Source organism: Psammomys obesus, unplaced genomic scaffold (genome assembly GCF_907164565.1).
Source record: "Psammomys obesus unplaced genomic scaffold, mPsaObe1.curated_primary_1811, whole genome shotgun sequence".
Classification (NCBI taxonomy): domain Eukaryota; kingdom Metazoa; phylum Chordata; class Mammalia; order Rodentia; family Muridae; genus Psammomys; species Psammomys obesus.
In genome coordinates this window covers 5,425,517-5,447,932 of record NW_026596152.1, presented here as the reverse complement: position 1 = coordinate 5,447,932, position 22,416 = coordinate 5,425,517, and the positions used below count along the sequence as shown (strand labels likewise).

Genomic DNA, 22,416 nt, shown 5'->3' with positions numbered 1-22,416 from the left:
CTTTGAGTTCAAGGCCAGGCTGGTCTACAGAGTTCGTTCCAGGGAGCCAGAGATACACAGAGACACTGTCAGGAAAAACTTGTGTGTGTATATATAAATGTGTGTGTGTATATATATATATATATATATATACATATATACACATATATATGTTATTATGTTATACCTTTAAAGATTTAAACTATAAATGCAGCCACTGTCTTGTAAAGCCCAAAATACTCAAGATTTCATGAAAGTGATTTTCCTAATTTCTATCCTAATTAGCCTCAAGAAAATGTAATTCTCTTTGTTCTTGGCTAAGTAATATGATGTCATACTCTTTCCAGTGCACAAGCCTTCTAAAGGTGTACAGTTATCTGGGGTTTCCCTGCCCCTTGCTGGTATAATTGTTTCAAGCAGGGTGGTGATTTTCCACAGAGCCAGTCTCATATTGAGTGAGCCTCCAAGTAAATACCACACACATCCCCCCAAGGGTGCTCTCTGAATTTCTAGTGGCTTCAACTGAGATCTCTGTTGTGGATAAATCCTCAATAGCCTCTGAAGAGGTAGCAGGTCTTTTTTTCTCAAGTGACCCAAACTGGGACACTGAACGCTACAGTGCAGAGTATCAGAGTATGTAGGCAGCCTCTCAGGCTGCCCCTCCCTTTGTCTCTACTGGCCTAGATTCACTAAGAACACCAGGCTGGTCTTGAACTCATCATACCTGCGTGTTACAAGTTCTTTTTTTTTTTTTTAAATGTATATGGGTATTTTTCCTGAATGTATGTTTATGCACTAAGTGATTGATAGCACTAAGGCCAGAAGACATGAAATTCTGTGCGACTGGAGTCTCAGAAGGTAACTTGTCATAAGTCACCATGTGGTTGCTGGTAACAGTGTTCTTGAACCCTGAGTTATCTATTTAGTACCAGCATTAAAAAAAAAAAAAGTGTGTGTGTGTTGTGTGTTTCTAAACGCCGTGCCGTTTGGAAAAACCAGTAGATTACATTCCTAAAGCTAGATACCAAGGTTTATTCCCTTTCTTGGCGACTTTCTCTTGCTGAGGCTGACCGCCAAGGTCCAGGTCAGGTTTTGGGGCATCCTGGGCATACTTTCGAGGTCCCTCCAGCCACGTTATTCTAAACATCTCTCAAAGCTAAGCACCATCAACTATTTCCATCCTGGAGCGAAGAACCCAAGACTACAAAGCTGATTCCCTTGGCCTCTATTTCTATCCCCAAACAAAGAATATCATTAGAAATGTGTTCCTACGAATTACGGTGGAAATCAAATTAGCCAGATCCAGCTCCCGCAGGATCTTCCCCATCGTAAGCAACGAAGAAGGATCAGCTCCTAACAGCAGCTCAGGCGAAGACTCACTCCTTTCCCAGTACTGCCTTGCGGGTGCTCGCACTCCCAGAAGTCCCGCCTCCCGCAAGGAGCTGAACCCGGAAAACGTCAACTCTGGGAAAGCCCGAATAGGTTAAGGGGCGGGGCCTCCGGCGACGCTCTAGCTTCCGCCTACTCTGCGTCGGCCTCGATTGACAGGCTCCGCTCCTTGCGATTGGGTGAGGCTAGCTGGGTGGGCGGGCCTCCAGCGCGGCGGCTCGATGATTGGTCAGTTCCGCCATGCGGGCAGAGGGGCGGAGCTTGTGGCGGTGCGTGGGGTCCGGCTGCCTTGTCAGCCTGGTAGGGTCGGGTGCATGTGGACGCTCCGCTCGCTGCCCTGGCTGCTGCGTCCGCTTGGCCTTCGCAGCATGTCGCAGGGTTCGGCTCGTCGGCCGCGGCCGCCCAAAGACCCGCTGCGACACCTGCGCACGCGGGAGAAGCGCGGCCCGGACTCCCCTGCCCGGGCCCCGAACACCGTGTACCTGCAGGTGGTGGCGGCGGGCGGCCGGGATGCGGGCGCCGCTGTCTACGTCTTCTCGGAGTACAACAGGTCAGTGCGGACGGACAGCCCCCGGCCGTCGGGCCCCACCGCCACGTGCTCGGGGCCTGGCTCTTCTGTCCAGCCCTGTAGGTGCTTTCCCTCCCTTAGTCCGCATGGTGCGGACTAAACTTCCATTGCTGTGTCCCGAGTCGCACTGTCAGCATGCCAAAGTAGGGGGCTTACGGTGAACGTGTAGGTTAGACCGGTCTGGTAAGTTGTTGGGGAAAGGGGCCTCTTCTATGGGTCTATGCCGAACTACGTACTCTCCTCACTAACCAAAGAGGGTTCAAAACCTACCAGCCATATCAGAACCCCGTCATCTTGGTTGTACGTATATTGAAATAGACTTTTACGAAGTAGACTTTTCTGAGTATAGTGTTGTTTCTCCCATAGGTACCTTTTTAACTGCGGAGAAGGCGTCCAGAGACTTATGCAGGAACACAAGTGAGTCAACAGCTGGCTTCTGGGGTGGAGATGATTATGGGCTTGAGAGCTGAGGTGAGAAGGCAGGTGAGACTTCTCAGCAGAGGTGATCTTTGGTCAGCTTTGTTCCATCTTGCTGAAATGGATGTCTCGTCGTAGATTGAAAGTGGCTCGCTTGGACAACATATTTCTGACCCGAATGCACTGGTCAAATGTTGGGGGCTTGTGTGGTGAGTATGTTTTGGCGCTCAGAGGCTGGTGGGAAGTCTCTGAGAGTTTAACATGGCAGCTCCTTTCCTCATCTTCCTAGCCCAGTTTTAGTCAGCTTGAGCAGGGACTGTGAAGAGCTAGACTCAGAAAAGCCGGTCTCGGTATGGTTACGCCCTTGAGTGCTGGACCACAGATTTAACTAGATTGTGTCATGGTGGCGATCAGAGTAAAGGTATACCAGCAGCTGTATGCAGACACCTACTGTTGAAATGGCCTTGTTATTCCTGGCCATCAGCTGGGAATATCAAGGCTGTGTGCAGCCAGATTTTGAAAGCCTGGTGGTATGGCTAGAGGAAGGAATGAGGTAGCGGACCGCCCCGTTTTCATAGCGGATACTGCAGTGATACATGGCATCCATCCATTGTACAGTTCAGTGGGTGGGTGCCCAGCTTCATGCCAGCTGCCTCGCTGCCTCCCTTCAGTCAGTCACCTGTGCCCATTCTAGAGGGAAGATTTGTCTCTAGTACCTCTGCCAACATTAGTTTTTCTTTATGTGTTGCATAGTTGCTTATAAGCAGAACAGGGACTCGTGGGTAAATAACTAGTTCATCGAGAGGCGCCCCACCTCCCCATCCCCACTGGGCAGTGCCTGTATGTTAACTTGAGAGAGCTGAATTTTTTTTTTTTTTAAAACATTCTTTTTAGGAATGATTCTAACTTTAAAGGAAACCGGGCTTCCCAAATGTGTTCTTTCTGGGCCTCCACAACTGGTGAGTCTTCTGAGTCGCCTGTCCAGACCACCTCCTTTTAAAAGTGTTAATGCATTGCAGCTTAGCCCTCTGCCCTCAGAGATAACAAGTTGTGGAGTAAACACCTCTCCTTTAACAGTGCGTGAATACCAGCTGTGTGGCCCTGGGGGAGTACTTTGCCTTTCGGCGCCAGTTTCTTGATTTATCAAGTGGCCACAGTGCTCCATAAGGTTGTTAAAGATTGAACGACCTGGCACGTTGGAGGTACTCAGTCACTTCAGACATTTGGGTACCATAGACGTACTTAACGAATTGACACTTTTGCCCTTATTAAACTTCAGATATCTGAATGTGCTTTTCTGCATCTCCTTGAGCTTTCACTGTCTGTGCGTGTCAGTTCCCACCTCTCCGTAATCCCTCCTCCTGAGAGCAGCCAGAGCAAGGTATACAGGCAGTGTGCTACTTCCACAGTGTTGCCTCCGAGGACCACAGGCCGCTGTTCACGCTTCTGCTTGTGCCACCAAGCTGGAGCCATGTGGGTCGTCAGCACTGACCCACTGTTTTCAAAGGTCCTTTCCTCTGTAGCTGTACAGAAAACTTATTTTCAGCCCCCGTGTCTCATTCACAGCACTTGGTTGTTACTGAGTTGTTTGTGTTAGCATTTTTTTTACCCCCATCTCTGTGTTCATGAGAGCAAGAACTTTATCTCTCTTCATGTTGCTAAAACGGAGGCATCTAATTATACTGGGCACAATAAATATCTGCACAGATGAAATTCAAAGTACTACCTAAGTGCCATATTGACATAGAGTACGTATACTGTAGCACTTATTTGAATACCTTTGTGTCCTGTATTTAAAACATAATTTCTTGCTTGCTTATTTTTTAGGAAAAATATATAGAAGCAATCAAAATATTTTCTGGTCCATTGAAAGGAATAGACCTGGGTATGTTGTTGACTGTGTCTTGTTATCTCATATTTCTTCTTGTATGAGGCCTGCTTGTCAAATCAGAATCCACCAAGAACTGGTTTAAAGCAAACCTTAAAGTCACATGCTTCATTCAGCATGCAGTAGTTTTTTAAGTGTTGCGTTTTTGTTCTTTTGTTGTTGTTCCTTCTCTTAATTAAAAAAAAAATGATTTCTATTTATTTCATGTGCCTTGGTGTTATGCCTATATATATGTCTTTGGGAGGCTGTCAGATCCCCTGGAACTGGAGTTACAGATAGTTATGAGCTGCTATGTAGGTGCAGGGAATTGAACCCACACTTTCTGGAAGAGCAGCCAGTGTCCTTAGATGCTGAAGCATCATGCCTGCTTTCACTTCTGCTTCTCATGCCCTCCCCTTGGGCCCCAGGCTCCTTCCCCAGTCCAAGAGGTGGTTCTTGGTGCCTTGAATTCCTTGCAGGAGGAATTGGTCCTTCATACCAGTTCCTTGGTATAAAGGGTCTGTGGCCATCTTTGTAGCTGAGCCTCAACTCCAGCTGTGCTGCCAGGCCCCTAACCTTGGTGGGAAGAAGTGTGAATAAAGATAATCAGGATCCTGGAGCTGGCAAGACCCCCTACCCCACCCTAGCCTGTCAGTGCTGTTCTTTTGTAAAGCACTGACAGTTTTATTTCAGGATCTGGATTTATACCAGTTTTCATGGCTGACGTTTCTGGCTGGCCATCTGGTTAATTCAGGGCTTTTGCATTTGAGCACATTGTTGGCTTATCTTTTTCTTATTGGATCCTGTGCCGTACTCATAGCATGATTTTTGATGAAAACATCCCCCCCCCCCAAAAAAAAAAATGTTAAAGCTACGTAGGAAACCTGGTTTTGCTGGCATGTTCCCAGTAACATTCTGAGGCAAGTTAATGGCTCTGGGTGGGAATCTGAAGGTTTATTTTCCCACGCCTTTGTTAATGCGTGATTTCTTGACCTGTGTTTTCCCTGCAGCTGTGCGGCCGCACTCTGCTCCAGACTACAAGGACGAGACTATGACTGTTTTCCAGGTTCCTATTCACAGTGAGTCTTAGAGCCGATTTCCTTGGAGCAGGTTTCTCATCAAGGGAAGCACGGGCAAGGAGACACTGTGAGGCCTTGGGTTGAGTGTCCTGTGTGGGACTGTGTGCACACAGGCTGGCATGTTCATTCACCAGGGGTTCATTTGATGCAGATATAAGTGCCTTTCCTAGAGTCTTTTTAATAACTGCTGCGGAAAAGAGGGGCATTGAGGGCTGAGAAACTCCAGCCATGCTTGTGAGGTACTAGGGCCAAAGGTTGTGGCCTTGAGTTGGAAACAGATGCTCCCCAGGTCACTCTGGGTAAACAGTCTGTGCCGGGTTTACCTACATTTGAAGGGAAGACCTGATGCTAGGGAGACTCCTCTGATACAGACATCCGGCATCATCTTGACAGTTGCTGAGAAACTATAGAAGAGATGAGAGAACCAGCAAAGGTGGAGCTGGGGGAGGAACTGAGGTTTATGGTGGCCATGGTGAAAGATGGGAGGGAAGGGTGTGTTTCTTGAGCAATGGCACCACTGCTTAAGGCCAGTGAGGGGATGGCTCAAGGTCTCTCCACTCACTCCCGGTCATGTGTCTTCTCTTACCTGACTACTGCTACCCCACCCAACCCCAACTAGAAGTGTCTTCCTTTCTTATTTCTTTCCAGCACTCTGTTCTCCCCTCCTGAGCACACCATAGTTTACATGTTTTGCTGTGGTTGATGCTTGCCCAATTCTGCTGGCCAGTGTTTCCCTGGATCCCAGCAGGTCCTAATTGAGTGTTGGGCCTGGAGGAGCAAATGCAGTTTCTGTTGAGACCAGCAGCTGTGCCTTAGCTTCTCAGAACAGCAGTGTCCGCCAACTCCTCCCAATCTCGAAAACCTAGATAACTGCAGAATTTTTCCCCTTTTGGTGATGGGTATCCCGTGGGCCTGTGCAGATCAGACAGCAGTGATAACTGAACTAGTCTATAGCCAGGACGCTTGTCAGTCAAACACTGATGAATCCCTTCTGTGGGCAAGGCCCTGAGCCAGGGAGAGGCCAGCTGATTGGGCTGCGGGTATGGGAGGTGTGACATGTGATGGCTTCTTGTGCTGCTCAGGTGAGCAGAAGTGTGGCAAGCAACAGCCAACGCAGAGCCCGGAAAGGTCCCCCAACAGGCTCAGTCCTAAGCAGTTGTCATCAGACTCTGGATCAGCTGAAAATGGGCAGCACCTTCCACAGGCCAGCAGCGCAGGTAAACCGTGGGGAAGGGCTTAGGAATTCTTAATACCTTGACATTCTGATGGACAGTAGTTGTGTACGTCTTGGGTGTATAGTGAGTTGTGCTTATCTGTATAGAAAGTCAAGCTACTTAACATACCTGTCATCTCACCAAGCTGTGTGTTAGGCTAAGTATGTTAGAAATCTATTCCTTACACGGCCCTCCCCTCACGGTGCTGAGTGCAGCGCCTCATGCATTCCGGGCAAACCTTATCCACTGAGCCACCTCTCCAACTCTACTCAGCAAGTATAAAGCGAACAGCTCATTGTTCGCTGTGGTCATAGTACAGGGTGGCCCGTTGCCAGCGCGCCCCTGAAACTTTGCACTCATTGTTCAGCCTCCTCTCTCTCCCCATCGCTCACCAGTCTAGCCTTTGATAACCTCGTCTTTTCATGTGAGATGAATTTTTCTGTTTAGATGGTGTGTGTCCTTCTGTGCCTCTATCCAGTGTGGCAAATGACAGATCTTTGCCTCTTATACTCTAAGTTAGGATCTTCACTGTAAGGAAGCTCTTTGCACAAGTAGATGCTTTTGTTAGTAATGCGGAGACCTGGTGTCTAAATTTCCTCTGTCTGAGGGATTGGATACTCGGTCTGCTCTTCAGTGTTGGGCACAGGTTGGTCAGCTCCCTGGGTCTTAAGGAGTCTGTTTGGTGACTAAGAAGACAGACCTTGCCAAGCCTCTTTTGTATGGCAAGCTGAGAGGACCAAAACCCACATCTCATTGTTTTATATTTATGTACTTGTTTATAAAACATTAGAATGAGGGCTGGCAAGATGGCTCAATGGGTAGACACTTGCTGCCAAGACTGAAGACACAAGTTTCATTCCCAAAGCCCAAATGATAGCAGGAGAGAACTTTGGCAAGTTGCCCTTTGACCTCCACATAAGCACAATATTACCACCCTACCCCGTAAATAAATGTAAAAAAAAGTTAAACGCTACCACTTGCTTTATCCTGCCCCAAATAAGCCAAATTGGATGTGTAAAAAGTTTTACTTGTCATAATGACTGTTTCCTGGTTGGAGTTTCCTTCCTTACCTTCTGTTCCTTCTGCTCCCTCCATAGTAAGATGAGCCCAGAGCCTTGGGCCTGGTAGGCAAGCATTCTCTCACTGGCCTAATTTTAGTTCCTTTTGAGTTGTCTGAGCTTGTTTTGAACTTTTGATCTCCCTGCCTCAGCCTCCCAAATAGCTGGAACTGCAGCCATGTACCACAGGCCTCTTTGGAGTTTCACATTTTCTATTCACTTATTGTTGACATGAGAAAGACAAAGAGGAGTGTGATAAGGACAGGGTCTTCCACTTCAGGATGGGCTCAGCAGTGTCCCTTTGCTATACTGAATTAGGATTAAGGGATAGTAATTTGAGAAGTGTGTACAGCCTTCACATGCACCCTGTTAACTGTGCTTTTCCTCAGGTGTCGATGGAAAAGCTGGTGGCAGGGACCCTTCCTTAGTGGTGGCTTTTGTCTGCAAGGTACGTCTTGGCAAAGGTGGGCAGTAAGGGGCATGTGGCTAGTAGCCAGCAGCTGCTGTGTTCTGGGAGCGTCTGTTAGCATCTGTGCAGTTATTTGCAGGTAGATCCTGAGTTACCTGCGCTGACAACAGATCTGCCTTCTCCAAACTCCACCTGTACTTGCATGGTGTGTCAAGTTCTTATCCGGTGCCCTGTCCGTCTGCACACGGGTTTTATGTTGTGGGTGGCTGGTCTCCTCAGAATCAGAAATCATTGAGGGCAGCTATTGCCTGTTTCCTGTAAGTCAGGCATTTGAACTTCCACCTCCTTCAACTTTGTTGCATTTCATTTCCCCTGTCATAGTTCAAGCATGTGATTTCGATTTTGATATTGGCTCCCATTCACAGAGGCCTAAATTCACTGCCTGAAAATGCTCACTCACATTTTATCATGATAAACTGTTTGACCCCACGACTGACAGCCTACTTTTAATAGGACCTTACTGTAAAGCTTGGTTGCAATACAGCCTGTAACAAATATTTTGCTTAAATGTGGTGCGGCAGCATTGTTTTTATGTCAGGTATGTTGAATTTTAGCTCTGTTTGGGGCCTGGGGCTCAGTGATAGGGGATTTGCCTGCTATTAGATTCAATCACTGGCACTCCAAAAGGGGAAAAAAATATCTATTTGGAATTTTTGTCCAGATTGATTCTAAGACCTCCAAGGAAGAAGCTGCTGTTAACAGTGATGGCCAGATGGCATTGTCAGTATCATTTCTGTCTATTTGAATGACAGCTAAGCTTTGTGTAAATGCTGATGCTGTGTTTCCAGGCTTAGGCAGAGACATCTTAACTCTTGGATGTTTGCATCCGGCTAGACACTCCTTCCCTTCCTAAGTCATTTCACTGGGACTAGTAAAGATCGTCTCTGTGTGATTCAGGCAGCTGTCTGTCTGCAGGCAGCCATTCTGGACCTGCAGGCCCTCTTGCTATAGCCACAGGCTGGCACCCTGTATTTCCCCTCTCTCTCTTGTCTGCTGCCACTTTGTTCTGCTGGCAGTGCTGGAGATGTAGCCTAAGAGGCTTTACATATCTTTGCCACTCACCGAGCTGCAACTCCAGGCCCCTTTAAGTTTTGATTTTGAGGCAGGGTCTTGCTAAGCTATCCCCACTGGCCTTGAGCTTGAGGTGTTCTGCTGAACTTCTGAAGGCTGACCTCATCCTCAGGCCCTCTTTCCTCTTGTTAATGTGATGCTTTTCAGCTGAGGTTAGGAAAGCAGTGAGCTAGCCCCAGTCACGGCATCCAGGAAAAGCACAAGGCCTGGGGTAGCACACCTTACAGGGCAGGGTGGGCTCGGGGCAGCTGTGGCGAGTAACCTCTCAGCCAAGGAAGTTAAGAATAAACTCAGTAGTTTATAAGATCTAAGGAAGAAAATAAGGATCAAATGTGACTCAGCAGATAGCTGCTCGTAGCTTTGTGTGGCATCATGTGTGAACTCTGTAGGTTCCAGGAATGTCAGACAGAAGTTTCTGGAGTGTGGTGTGGATTGCTTCATCACCTGACAAAAAAAGAGCGAACTGGGAATTTGTTAACATTTTTCTCTGTCCAATAAAAGCTGAAGCGTTATACTGTCAGGTGTTTGAAGGAGCAAGAACCCACCATTCTGTTATCATCCTACAGGTGTCAGTGTCATCCTGCTGGGTGGCAGTGTGAAGCACTGACTGGCCACTGCCCTGGTAGACATTGCTTTGGTAGCACGCTGCTGTGAGATGAGATGATGGAACAACCTCAGTTCTCCTGAGGCCACCTATGTATCCTAGCTGTTAACTGTAGCTTGGGAGAGTCTATTAAGTTCATAGCAAGGAGATATGGGAGTAAGCACTGTGCCTTAGCTCATTCGGCCTTAACTCTAGAGCTTTTGGAAATAAACACTTGTTTAGAATATGTATTCTTACTGTATTTTAATGAGTTGTGAGGAAGTCACCAAAAGTAGATACACTTCTGTGAAAGTTAAGATAAGGTGCTTCATTTGCATTCTCTTTGTCACAGCTTCACCTGAGGAAAGGAAACTTCTTGGTGCTTAAAGCAAAGGAGCTGGGCCTTCCTGTGTGAGTGTCAGGTCCTTGGGAGCTCCGTGGTGGGCCTCTGTAAAAAGAAAGCTGCTCACAGAGCTTGCCTGTCTTTCAGTGGGACGGCTGCCATCGCACCCATCATTGCTGCTGTCAAGGACGGGAAGAGTGTCACTTATGAAGGAAAGGAGGTGAGGCTCCTGGTTTAGCAGTTGAAGGTGGGCCCTGGGACACTGAGCAGAGCCACTGTCTGGCTTAAGCTTACAGACACTACTTGGAAGGATGTGTGGAACAGCTTGGGATTGCCTTCTCTTGGCTCCACATGGGGACCCTCACCTACACCCATGATGCACCCTGCAGTGCTCAGCCTGGGCATCTCTGTGTGGTCTGCTCACACCTGCTGAGCCTTTGCGTGTGTTGATGCTTTTCCTTGCAGTGCCTGCCTGCAAGGATGAGCTTTGCTGGCAAGTCTTAAAGGGGAGCTGTGCTCCTTATCTAAGAAGGTGTTTCTGGTGTCCAAAGTAACTTACACGCGAATCCTCCCACTAGCCACTCATGTCTGCAAGGCCCCATAAACCAGTGCCCATCTGCTGAAATACGAACAAACAGAGCAGGAACGGGTGGGTGGCAACTACGGGTCAGGTTGTGCTCTGTGTATTAAATGTGGGTTGTGTAATGGTAGCAGCTTCCTTACAGGACATTTGGTTGTGGCTTCTGAGCGGAGGTTGTTCTGGAAGGGCGCTGTGCTTCAGTAAGTGGCCTGTCTAATTCTCTAGATTGCTGCAGATGTGCTTTGTACGCCCCCAGACCCTGGCCTTGCATTTATCGTGGTGGAGTGTCCCGATGAAGGCTTCATCCAGCCCATCTATGACAATGACACCTTTAAAAGGTAATAAGGAGTGACTTTGGGTGGGAAAAGTGAGAGCCATCGCTGTTGAGCACACCTAGCCCAGCACTGATACTCATGTCCCAAAGACAGATCATGTCCTCAACATACAGTGTGTCTGGGAAGGCCTGGATATTGGGTTCAAGGTCTGCCTTGATCTTACTGGATCTTACTGGCAACATTTGGGCAGTAGTGTAGTTAGTGGGCTTTGAAACGAAATTTGAGAACAAGTGATGACCACAAGCCTTTGAAGACTAGAAAACTCAGCTGTGAGAGACAGGCAGGCAGAGAGAGAGAGAGAGAGAGAGAGAGAGAGAGAACACATGAACAAGAAAAACAGACAACTAAGTCTCAAACAAATTCCAGAATGAACGCACAGGCGAGTAAGTCTCTTGACCTATCTACCCTATATGTGTTTTCTTCCTTCACTTTGAGACTAATGAGGTAGGGCAGAGTGTTGAAGACCCTGTGACCTAGACTGTGCTAGGGATAGTCTCAGCAGGGAAACATCTCTCTGGCCCAAGTGTTATGTCTGCTGGAAACCAGCCACTTGGGCAGTCCTGGGTAGGAATCCTTCTCTGGTCCTTGGGCTCAGCTGGAACACACATAGCAACGCCCTTCCGCTAAGGTTCATCCCCAGCCCTTGGTTCTTTTGAGACAAACATTACCATGTAGGCTCAGCTGGCCCTGGTCATGTCTTCCTTTAGACTTCTTAGTGCTTGGGTGTGGTGCATGCCACCGCCTTAGGTAGAATTGTTGTACCTTATGCTTGGCTTATACTCTTCTCCATCCTTAGTGGCTTGTTGGTGTTTACTTGCCTTTTTCACATGCTGTTTTATTCTACTTAGACAACAAATTCTTTTGGGCTCTTGTACTGTTTCACAGTGGGGTCAGGAACTCCCCCTAGGCCTCTTTGTCCTTTGTGGGTTCAGTGCCCTGGCCAGCGACTATCCTACTCACGTTTTGAGCAGCAGAGCCTATTGCAGCCAGAGGAACTTGAGAGAGGTGGTGTATGTTGGGGTGCGGTGGGGTAGGGGATGAAAACAGCCACTGAACTAGAAGCAAGTCTCACTAGGTTAGTGGGGTGAGAGGCGGCAGCACTGAGTAGTTTAGTCAATGGCTGCATGATACCCTTCTGTGTGTGTCCTGAGTTTGTATCTCTTTTAAAGGAAACCTTGTTTTTCCTTGTGCCCAGGTACCAGGCAGAGGCTGATGCGCCTGTGGCCCTGGTGGTCCACATTGCCCCAGAATCTGTGCTCACCGACAACAGGTACCAGCAGTGGATGGAGAGGTACGGAGACCAGTCCAAGGCCCAGTGTGTTTGGGTGGGTGCTCCTACAGTAACTACTGCTCTGCTCGCTGCCTGCCCTCCCCTGAGCTTGCCTGAAATTCCTCTGTGATTCTTGTGAATTCTGGGAAGGTCCTGCTGGAGGGGCGTCCATGTTGAATCATTGCCACTAGATGGCGCAAAGCCCCACTCCCCACTTGCCCAGGACTCCTGGTCGCATCTCTTGCACTTTGCTTACTGAGTGCGGAGGAGAGACTGGCAAAAGGAAAGGAACAGATCCCACCAGCGTCCCACTGCACACCTGTGTTTGACTTCAGCTGCTCGGGTTTACTCTCGAGCAGGTCTATGAGGAGAAGATCCACCCTCACAGAACCCTGTGCTGGCGAGTACCAAGAGAGTATTGTAGCTTGGGTATTTGGGGCCTCCAGTGGCTCCTCAGCTGCGCTGCCTCTGCTTCACCTCCTACCCGTCCTCTCTGCCCCAGCAGTTCTGGGTCTGACTTAAGCTCTGTCTTTCATCCCTTGTGCATCTTAGTCAGAACGCAAATCGCCTTTTTTATACTCTGTACTTGATGTTTAACATCATACAAGAAGGTCTTACACTTTCTTAGTTTTCCCACCATTCTTTCCAGCACATCCCAAAGGCAGTACAAGAGGGACAAAAGCCTGGACTTTGACTCGGCAGCAGCCGGGTTATGTCTAGCTGTGCAGTGTGTTCCGGGCAAATGACATAACTCTGAACACGTCCATCCACGTTAATCTGTCCTTTTGCCATTCTTTCCCTGCAGTGGAGAGATTCCCTGCAGACACTGTAACCACGGGTCCTTCCCTGAGGCAGGGTGAGTCCCTGACAGACACTGAAATAATGGCTTTCTTCCTAGGTTCGGGCCTGACACACAGCACCTGATTCTGAATGAGAACTGCCCATCGCTTCACAACCTGCGCAGCCACAAGATCCAGACTCAGCTCAACCTCATCCACCCCGACATCTTCCCCTGTCTCACTAGCTTCTACAGTAAGGTAGCTAGTGTCCCTCATCTTTCCTGGCCGGCGGATTCCTGACCTTTGCTTTCTCACCATAAAGTGTGTTCTCATTTTTCAGGAGGAAGGCTCTGCCCTCAGCATGCCCGCAGTTCGGGGTGAATGCCTTCTCAAGTATCAGCTGCGTCCCAAGAGAGAGTGGCAGAGGTGTGTGCAATTCTAAACCTATGGAAACTCCTAGACCAGGGCTTGGGAGCGTTTTCCGAAAATGGTCAGTAGCGGTGTTCAGGAAAGCATTTCCAGCCCTGTGGTGTCAGTAGTGACCTGTGCAGCAGCCGGAAGAGCCCAGCTCAAGTCACAGATGTGTATCAGAAAAGGTCTCACTGCGTAGCCCCAGCTGGCCTGAAACTCAGAGCTCTTCTGGCATCTGCCTCCCAAGTGTTGGGATTAAAAGTGTGCGCCACTATGCGTGGCCACATTACAAAGGATTCTGTTGGTATTTCTGACAGTGATGTTTTATTCACATGGGACAGGTTTTCCTTGTATTAATGCAACAGTAAATGTCTTTGATGGGAAATGTGCTTCCAAATGGCAATATCTAAATGTGGGTCACAGTGTGTGACTTCCTTGGACACCCCATGTTCATACATTGCTGCCTGGAGGCTCCAGACAGGTGAGAAGTATTCGCTGATTGACTGCCTGCTGGCTTATCTTTCTTGTTGGGTATGAGCGTGGGGTCTTTACTATTTCCTGACCTCCCAGCACCGTTGTTAGAATAGATCGTGTTTTACGATGTCACTCTGTGCTGTGGTGGTAATCATTGCTCTGTAGTGGTGTGCCTTGGCCATGGGCATCGCTGCATACCTTCCTCAGCCCATCTGCCAGTTAAAATGTCATTTCAAGGTCCCAGCTCCACTGAGTCCATCTGGAAAGGTTGACATAGGACTGCTTTTAAGCTTTGGGGTGCTTTCCTACTCAGCTAGCCAGAGAACCAGTCCTTTCAGAATTAAACTGAGTGGAGGAGGCCAGCAATACCAGCATTCCCTGGGGCTTGCTGAGCATGTAGGCTCTCTGGCTCCACCCCAGAGCTAATGTCAGTTTGAGTTCTGCAGACCACCAGGATCCCAGTTATTAGCTGTATGCAAACTTACTTTAGTTTGAGAGGTACTTACTGGAAACCTTCTCAGCTAGGGCCCCGTGGTACTCCTAGGGGACACTGGCTCATATGTGGAGACATGTGATTATCACAGCCTTGGGTAGCAGACGTGGTGCTGAAGGGAGCAACTGCACTATCAAGAGAGATCCATCTTGCCTGAGCACCAGGAAGACTTGATTGTCAGGCCCGAGGCTGGAGAGCTTGCAGAGAACTAGGCTGCTCAGGGTTCATTCACCTTCTTTAGTTGAGGAAGGTTCTGCAGACTAGAACCACCTGGGTCCTTTTCTATAGGAGAGCTCTGTTCCTGAACTGGTTACTTTTCTGTTGCTATGAGAAAACACCATCCCAAAATTACCTTATGAGAAAGTGTTTATTTTGATTGACGATTCCAGAGTTCATCATGGTAGGGAGGCATGGCAGGCAGAAGTGGAAAGCATGGCGTGGCAGGTACTAAGCGATCCAGACCTCAGCCACAAACACAAAGCAAAGAAAGTGAACTGGAAGAGGAGCAAAGCTCTAAACACCCTGAAGTTTGCCCCCTCCTTCAGGAAGGCTTGTCAGTAACCCATAATTCCTCATTACCTCCCCAAACAGAATCACACACGTGGGACTGAGGGTGAGGGTGGTGCTAGACCATCAGAGTACACACGGGTTTATTCTGAACATTGAAATCAGCATCGGCCGAGAGGCTGTGCAGACCCTTTGGGTTACCCAGGTTATTTTCCTCTGCAGGGATACCACCCTCAACTGCAATACTGATGAGTTCATAGCTGAGGCCTTGGAGCTCCCCAATTTCCAGGAGAGTGTGCAGGACTACAGGAAGAGTGTGCCAGAAAGCCCAGCCCCAGCAGGTGAGCCAAAGCCCCGGGAGCCTCTCTGCTAAGCATTTCCTGTCTGCAGCCCTGCCATCTTGAGCAGGGTGTGGGGCAAATTACAACCTGACTATTTAACTCAAGACTTCTCTGTGTTAGAACCGAGGACTGAGGGATATTGTCACCTGTGTCACAGGAGCTCGTCACCAGAGCCCCTACCCCAGTAAACTCTGTTTAGTGTGACAGTGTGGGTGATCTTGAGGGTCCACCTGTAGGAAATTGGTTTGTGGAAGCCCTGTGAGACCATGGAGATCTTCCCTTGCCACGGTTGCCTTTGATCTACTCCTGTTAGCCAAGAAGGGCCATGGAATATGTTTGCCACCTAACCAGTGTTACTGCTTCATTAGAAAAGGCAACTGAAGAACTTTTTGACCTCTGCACTTTGGGGGTTTTCTGAGTTTTCAATTAATGAGAAAGAGGATGCTAGAATAGAAGGGGTTAGGGTTTGCTCTAGCCAGGTGGCCTGTCCCCACCCCTGCTTTTTGAAGGTCATTGCTAGGTCAGCCACTTTTCTTCCCGTGTGTGTCTGGGAAAGAACTATTTCCTGGGAATTGCTTCATCCTTTCTGATTGAGTTGGCGCCCTGCTGTGTTAGCCCATGGCCCTCAGGTAAGGGTGCAGGCCAGCCCTGTGTTCCCACCAAGCAAATGGGAGGTACATGCACTCGGAGTGTGCAGTCTTTTTTTTTTTTTGAAAAAAAAAACCCAAATCTTTATTGTATAGAAATACATATATATATAAAAAAAATCCCCCCATAGATGCTATTCTCTCATTTCCCCATCTTCCTCTTCCACACCTCTGATATAAAGAACGTTATTACACCTTATTAGAACTTCACCCAAATGTCCAGACAATGCCCCATCTATGTATTCTTCTGTATTTGCAAGCTGCATGTTCATGTAGCCATCCACAGAGACCAGGTAGCCCTTGTACTCCATTCCCCACTTCAGTTTTACCATCACTGGCTTTCCTGTCAGCCCATTGAGAAAAGGCTTAGGATTGAGGGGCAGCTGTTCCAGTCACGAGGGGCCGGCAGCGGCGTGGTCGGCGGCTAGTGGGGTGCAGCGCTCCCTGGTGTTCGCGATGAGTGTGCAGTCTTAATGCAGGGTGGAGGCGCCATCCCCAGGAAGACGGTGTTGATTCAAAGCTAAGGAAAGTGACTGTGTTGGTTAGCAGGGTTGTTTGTTTGTGTTCTCTATTTTGTTTTCTAAAGAAAGGCCTGAGGAATTACCATCTGTCCAGATGCTCTTCTTCCTCAACAGCCTGCACGCCTCATTGAAAACGAAACACTTTTACTCATCACTGTCTGAGAAGGTGGATTGGACTAGATTGTTTGACTACCTCACGACAGAGTGCTGACTCAAGTTCCCTTGTATTTTTCACAGAGAAAAGAAGCCAGTATCCTGAAATCGTCTTCTTGGGTACAGGGTCTGCAATCCCAATGAAGATCCGAAATGTCAGCTCCACGCTCATCAACCTAAGGTACCGTGCTTGCTCCAGAAACTGCTGTCCGTCAGAGCTTGCTGCTAGACAGTCCTCGTCACTCACCAGGCTGATTGTCCTGGAGCAGAAGTATGTTATTGAGATAGGTCTTGCTGTATAGTGCTGGCTGTCCTGGCCCAGAACTCACTGTGTGGGCCTTGCTGTCCTGGACTTCTGGCAGCCTTCCTTCATCTGCTTCCATAGTGCTGGGCCTAGTATATGTACTTGCTTACTTCTGGGAAACATGGAGGCTCATCCCCTCATGACTTCACAGAAAAAGAACTTAAATCTCTTTATGCTGTCTGTGTTGCTGAAGGGTGTCCCAGTAAGCTTGCACGTTAAGCCTGCAATGGACAGGTGACTGCGGACAATGGTCAGGCACGTGCTGAGAGAGGGTGCTTCAATTGTGCAGCCTAAGCTGCAGGTCCAGGCCTTGAGCTAGTGTCTTAATTGGCACCTGTGTTTCCCCCAGCTTCTCGCTGGTGTATTTAAAAATTTTCGGGGTCTTGCACATTTGTTTATATTCAGCTCACTGTTGAGTTCTGCTAGTTTTTTTTTTTTCCTGATTGATTTCTGAGTTTGCTTAGATTCATTTATTTGTAGATATGTGTTGGAGTCACTGTGAAATGTTCATGATTGCTCTGGTCTGCAAACACGTGTGTCAGGGAAGCAAGTTGGTGAAGGACTGGAGTAGTTCTTAGAGCTCATTACTGGCGCTGGTGAAGAGCGAACAATAACCCAGTAATGCTGCGAGTGTGCGCTGTAGCGCCCAGGCGCACCCGAGGTCAAATGCTTTCAGATTAGTGGGAAGTGTAGGGAAGTGGGTTCCAGTTGCCTGGCCTCTGTTGAAGACTCCTGGTTTCTGATCCCTAAACTCTGCCTGGCGCCCTTGTTGGTGGGAACAGAGTCTGCTCTTTCCCGTGTAGGCTCCCCTGGAAGTCAGTCTTTAGAATGAAGGGTCTTCGGATGCATGCAGCCCTGCCAATGTCAGTGGCTTCCTTTAGAGAGGACAGACGCGAGAGAGTACCTCCGTGTGTCTGCCCGGGAGTAGACATTGAAGGGCCTCTGCAGTGCTGAGCTGAGGCTTGAGACCTGCCCAGCTGACAGCTGTGAGGCTCACACTAGCCACCTCCTCAGAGAAGGCTCATGATGCCCGCCCTGTCTCAAGACAGTTTGAGGACCAGGTCCACTGGGAACCGGGAGCCACCTCCCATGACATACTCTGAGAAGAATGTAGCCCACTGGGGAAGTGGAGGTGCTGTGAGGGCTGACTCCTGGGCCACACTCCGCTGTTCCCTTTTTCTGCTTTTGATACCCAGCTTTGTGGTGATGCATTCAAGACTTTGGGTTCTTTGGTTCTTTCTTCCACATAAAGAGGAGATACAGTGATCTAGATGACCTGTGCGCTTTCATTAGTTAACTTTCATATGAGTGCCACAAAGGGCACGGATGGTGGTATCTGCAGCTGCTGCCCATTCTGTCTCTGCTGCAGTGATGTCCTGGAAAATCTAGACTGAAGCCTTTCCTATTGGTGATTTTTTTCTGCAGCCCTGACAAGTCTGTGCTGCTGGACTGTGGGGAAGGCACATTCGGGCAGCTGTGCCGTCATTATGGACAGCAAATAGACAGAGTCCTGTGCAACCTCTCCGCTGTGTTTGTGTCCCACCTGCATGCGGACCACCACACGGTGAGTGTGGGGCCCCAGAGGTCAGCATGTGGGAGGCCCTGGCCCCTTTAGTCTGGGCTTGGGCTTCTTTCTCCCTGTTGCAAACTTCTGGCTTTTCTTGCTTTACACATAGCCTACCCTGCTGGACCGTCCAGATCTGGGCCTTTTAGGGCTTCCTAGGTATCAGCCCACTGGCCTCCTTCTAACATAGCTGCATTTTGCTGCCAGTAACAGTTCACCGTCACTAGTCAGCCAGTGACACCCACCTGTGATATGGGGTAGGGCTGGGCCAGTGAGATCGAAACCACTTGTGGACAGGGCCTTGAGCCCTGAGCTGTGGAGGTGATGCCAGACCTGGCTCACCACATGCACTCCCCCACCCCCACAGGGCTTGCTGAACATCCTACTGCAAAGAGAGCGCGCGATGGTAAGTGAGGTACCTGGCTGACACTGGTAATTGCCTGCTTCATCATTGGTTGTACCTACCACTCATTTCAAACCGTTCTTACTGGGAAGTCCCCTTATTGCCTCTGCACTGGGATCTTTTTCCAGGTGTCTCTGGGGAAAGCTTTCCAGCCTTTGCTTGTGGTAGCCCCTACCCAGCTCAGGGCCTGGCTGCAGCAGTATCACAACCAGTGCCAGGAGATTCTGCACCACATCAGGTGAGCACCATGTGCGCTAGGCCCCAGGCTATTACCTTCCCCTGCTGCCTCCTTCCAGAGCCCCAGCTGACTGGGTGGCAGATGAAGTCCTGGAAGCTGTGCCCTTTGAGCAGACTCTCCAAGTATCCCAGGTCTCACTGCAGCTCTGGGCCACCATGACTGTGGCCACTGTCCCCGCAGCTGACAGTTCCAAGGTCAATATCCAAACAGCTGCTAACTCAGAAACATCCAAGCCAGGGATGCAGGGAGGGCCTAGCCTCACGTCCAGGGAGGGATGAGGAGATGGTGCCCACAACCTGCACTGTTAAGCTTCCTGCAGTGAACTGGTAAGGCTAGACGTATGGCATAGCTCTTTTCACTTGACCAGTTTTCCTGTGTCCATTACTGTGACAAAGTCATGATTCTCAGAACACTGAAGGTTCTTCATCCAAAGAACAGAAGTGTTGATTGTAAGTGTTAAATAACTTTTTAGAAAACATGTTCATCATCAGTTTTCAAATGCTTTGTCTTCTCATAGTATGATTCCTGCCAAATGCCTTCAGAAAGGGGCAGAGGTCTCCAGTCCCCCAATTGAAAGGCTGATCAGCTTGCTGCTAGATACATGTGACTTAAAAGAAGTAAGTGGCCCAGGTGCAGGCCCCACAGAGGGTGGGCAGGGTAGGAGCGGAGGCCTGAGCCCTCCACCTTTGCTCCCTTAGTTTCAGACCTGCCAGGTACGGCACTGCAAGCATGCTTTTGGCTGTGCGCTGGTACACTCATCTGGCTGGAAAGTGGTCTACTCGGGAGACACCATGCCATGTGAAGCTCTGATCCAGATGGGTAAGTGAGGGAAGAGGGCCTCACCTTGGTTCTTAGAGAGGTGCCTGGGACGAGTGCAGGGTATGTGCAGGTGGGTGTGTAGGTAATGCCAGCAGATAGCAGACTGGTTCCTGTCCAGGCTGTTCTTACCCAGACTGTTGCCCTGAGGAACAGAAAGTCACAGAACTTAGGGAGCTGAGTATTTGGGTCAGAACTCAGCTTTGTATCCCAGAGATATATGCTGCTCATCCAGACTCCTCCTTGATGCCCGTCTTTCCATCCAGGGAAAGATGCCAACCTCCTGATACACGAAGCCACCCTAGAGGATGGCTTAGAAGAGGAAGCGGTGGAAAAAACACACAGGTAGCAATGCTTCTTAGTCCTCTTCATGGTCTCTTTTGTCAAGTAAAAGCTAAGCAGCCTTCCACCCACACCCCACAGAGAGGTGATGCCCACAGCCACATAGGACTGGCTGACTTCCAGGCTTGTGGAATTTCCTGAATGCATGTTAGGTTCCCTGGCACTCTGCCTCTGTTCTTGTGTATACCCCAGGCAGTGTTCTATGGTGAGGTGTGGGATTTTAAAAGAACAAACTAGCTGGAATAAACTAACTTCAGGGGAGAGTGGGGTCATGGCTGAATACAGGGTGTTTTAGGAAGACAGACCTTCCTAGATTCCCTGGGGCTTTTCTCATGTGTTCATTCTAACAAGCTGACAGCCAGCAGCCGCTGGTCTGTGTTCTCAGGAAGGGAAGTGTGGCAGCCTCTGGCCCTCAGGAGCATCTCTGCTGGCTCAGCAGCCTTCTGAGGACTCCTACCAGCGCTCCTTGGTGCCTTCAGCATGTGGGGACAGGCTTGTGGACTGCTGCTCCAAGGCCATCCCTTGCTCTCTTTGCTACAGCACTACGTCCCAGGCTATTAATGTGGGGATGCGGATGAATGCCAACTTCATCATGCTAAACCATTTCAGTCAGCGGTATGCCAAGATTCCCCTTTTCAGCCCTGACTTCAACGAGAAAGTTGGCATCGCCTTTGACCACATGAAGGTTTGTATGTCATGTGGACCGGGAGGAATCTGAGGGGCAGGGCCAGCTAGGAAAGTCATCCTCAGTCACTACTCCTTTTGTGACATAGGACCGCCAAAGAAAGCAGCTTTTTCTATCACTAGCCAGACCGACACAGTCTGCTCCTGAAGGTTCTTCCTTCTTTCAGGGTCCCTAGAGATTGCAGAACGTCTCAGGCCTGGGCCATCCCCACTGCAGGACTGGCATGAACGCATGGAACAGGGGCTAGTCCCCCAGAGTGGCAAGCTTGGCCTGCACCTTCACCTTCCCAAATGAAGGCGCGTGGGGCTTGAGCTACCTCTGGTTGTTAGGAGCTTGACAGAAGAGTGTGGACTATTTGTTTCTTTTCCCTTCAGTCTCCGTTCCCTTACCTAAGAGTGGGGAATTGGCCCTTATTATTACTATGCTCCCTCACAAATAGCATTCTTTTAAGCCATGGTCCCTTCCTCTGAAGGTCTGCAGGCAAGGAGAGGTGGTCCAACCCCACACCCCAGTTCACATGCTCCTTTGCCCCTTTTAATGTTTCCCTGTTTTGTCTGTTCTTCCAGGTCTGCTTTGGAGACTTCCCAACAGTGCCCAAGTTGATTCCCCCACTGAAGGCCCTGTTTGCAGATGACATTGAAGAGATGGTGGAGCGTAGGGAGAAGCGGGAGCTACGGTTGGTGCGAGCAGCCCTCCTGGCCCAGCAGGCAGACAGCCCAGAGGGCAGAGAGCCCCAGGAGAAGCGGGCCCACACAGAAGAGCCACACAGCCCACAGAGCAAGAAGGTCAGAGCCCAGTAAAAGTCTAAGCCATCCTGGACTGAAAGCCGTGTCCCCTGCTGGGTGTGGAGCAGTATATCATCCTGGCATGAGCCAGCGTGCATGGTCTAGCCAGGAGGCAGCATGGAATCGGTATGCAGTCCTCTGTGGCCATGGCCAGGAGAGCACCCATCTGCCAGGGGCCTCCCATGCCTGGAGGAGAACATAGTGGCAGGACAGGAGGCCATGGAGTAGAAGACAGGAAGCCAGTCTTTAAAGGAGTCATGGAAACTGAGGTGTCTGCCCCCCACTACCACAGGGGTTCCCTCTGCATGCCAGAGTCAAGCCGTGTGACAGGTGACATGGGTGTGTATGTCCCAGACTCCAAGAAAATAGTATTTCTAGGGACTCAGACTCAATAAAGCTCAAGTTTGGAATCCTGAGTTCTTTGGCTTCATCGTGGTTCTGCTTCAGTGTGGGGTCTTGTTTGAGTTGGGGTACGCAGTGTGCCCTGCATGCTGCAGTAGCAGCAAGAATCTGTGGAGCACAATGACAAAGTCACTGTGAAAGTATGAAGAAATGTCACCTTGGGCTAGATGCCTTGCTGGATCTGAAAACAGGTTAGTGACTGGACCTTGGAAGGATGTTCAAAGCCGACTAACATATTCTCCCTACCCAGGAGGGCGCACTTTAGAAACTCGGCTGTGAGGCAGCACAGGATGTCGTAACTGCCCAGCAGCCTTTACTGAAACAAGGGC

The 22,416-nt window shown here is 49.4% G+C and overlaps 2 protein-coding genes across 3 annotated transcripts; one reads left to right on the top strand and one right to left on the bottom strand.

The window, feature by feature from the left end:
- The first annotated feature begins 1,634 nt into the window (after positions 1-1,634).
- Elac2 (elaC ribonuclease Z 2) lies at positions 1,635-22,101 on the top strand. 2 transcript variants are annotated; one of them, XM_055594476.1, is made up of 24 exons: positions 1,635-1,918; positions 2,303-2,353; positions 2,492-2,562; positions 3,248-3,312; positions 4,181-4,238; positions 5,231-5,299; positions 6,382-6,516; positions 7,961-8,019; positions 10,047-10,105; positions 10,185-10,257; positions 10,843-10,955; positions 12,148-12,243; positions 13,121-13,259; positions 13,342-13,427; positions 15,109-15,227; positions 16,633-16,729; positions 18,278-18,416; positions 18,784-18,822; positions 18,948-19,057; positions 19,575-19,674; positions 19,756-19,876; positions 20,140-20,218; positions 20,756-20,900; positions 21,467-22,101. In XM_055594476.1, the coding sequence occupies exons 1-24, from the start codon at positions 1,683-1,685 to the stop codon at positions 21,698-21,700; spliced, it is 2,493 nt and encodes an 830-aa protein (XP_055450451.1). In that variant the 5' UTR covers positions 1,635-1,682; the 3' UTR covers positions 21,701-22,101. The 2 variants fall into 2 exon arrangements, with proteins under 2 accessions (XP_055450451.1, XP_055450452.1); XM_055594477.1 differs by lacking the exons at positions 1,635-1,918; positions 2,303-2,353 and adding an exon at positions 2,389-2,407.
- On the bottom strand, positions 16,009-16,547 carry LOC129666739 (small nuclear ribonucleoprotein F). The gene is made up of 2 exons (XM_055593981.1): positions 16,536-16,547; positions 16,009-16,257 (listed from the first exon to the last, which is right to left on the bottom strand). The coding sequence occupies exons 1-2, from the start codon at positions 16,545-16,547 to the stop codon at positions 16,009-16,011; spliced, it is 261 nt and encodes an 86-aa protein (XP_055449956.1).
- Positions 22,102-22,416: the final 315 nt, after the last annotated feature.

Bases quoted from the DNA above. Each gene is read 5' to 3' on its own strand.
- Elac2 (XM_055594476.1), top strand. From the start codon at position 1,683: ATGTGGACGCTCCGCTCGCTGCCCTGGCTGCTGCGTCCGCTTGGCCTT. The intron at 4,239-5,230 runs GTATGTTGTTGA...TTTTCCCTGCAG, and splicing joins ATTGAAAGGAATAGACCTGG to CTGTGCGGCCGCACTCTGCT. The intron at 18,823-18,947 runs GTAAGTGAGGTA...ATCTTTTTCCAG, and splicing joins TGCAAAGAGAGCGCGCGATG to GTGTCTCTGGGGAAAGCTTT.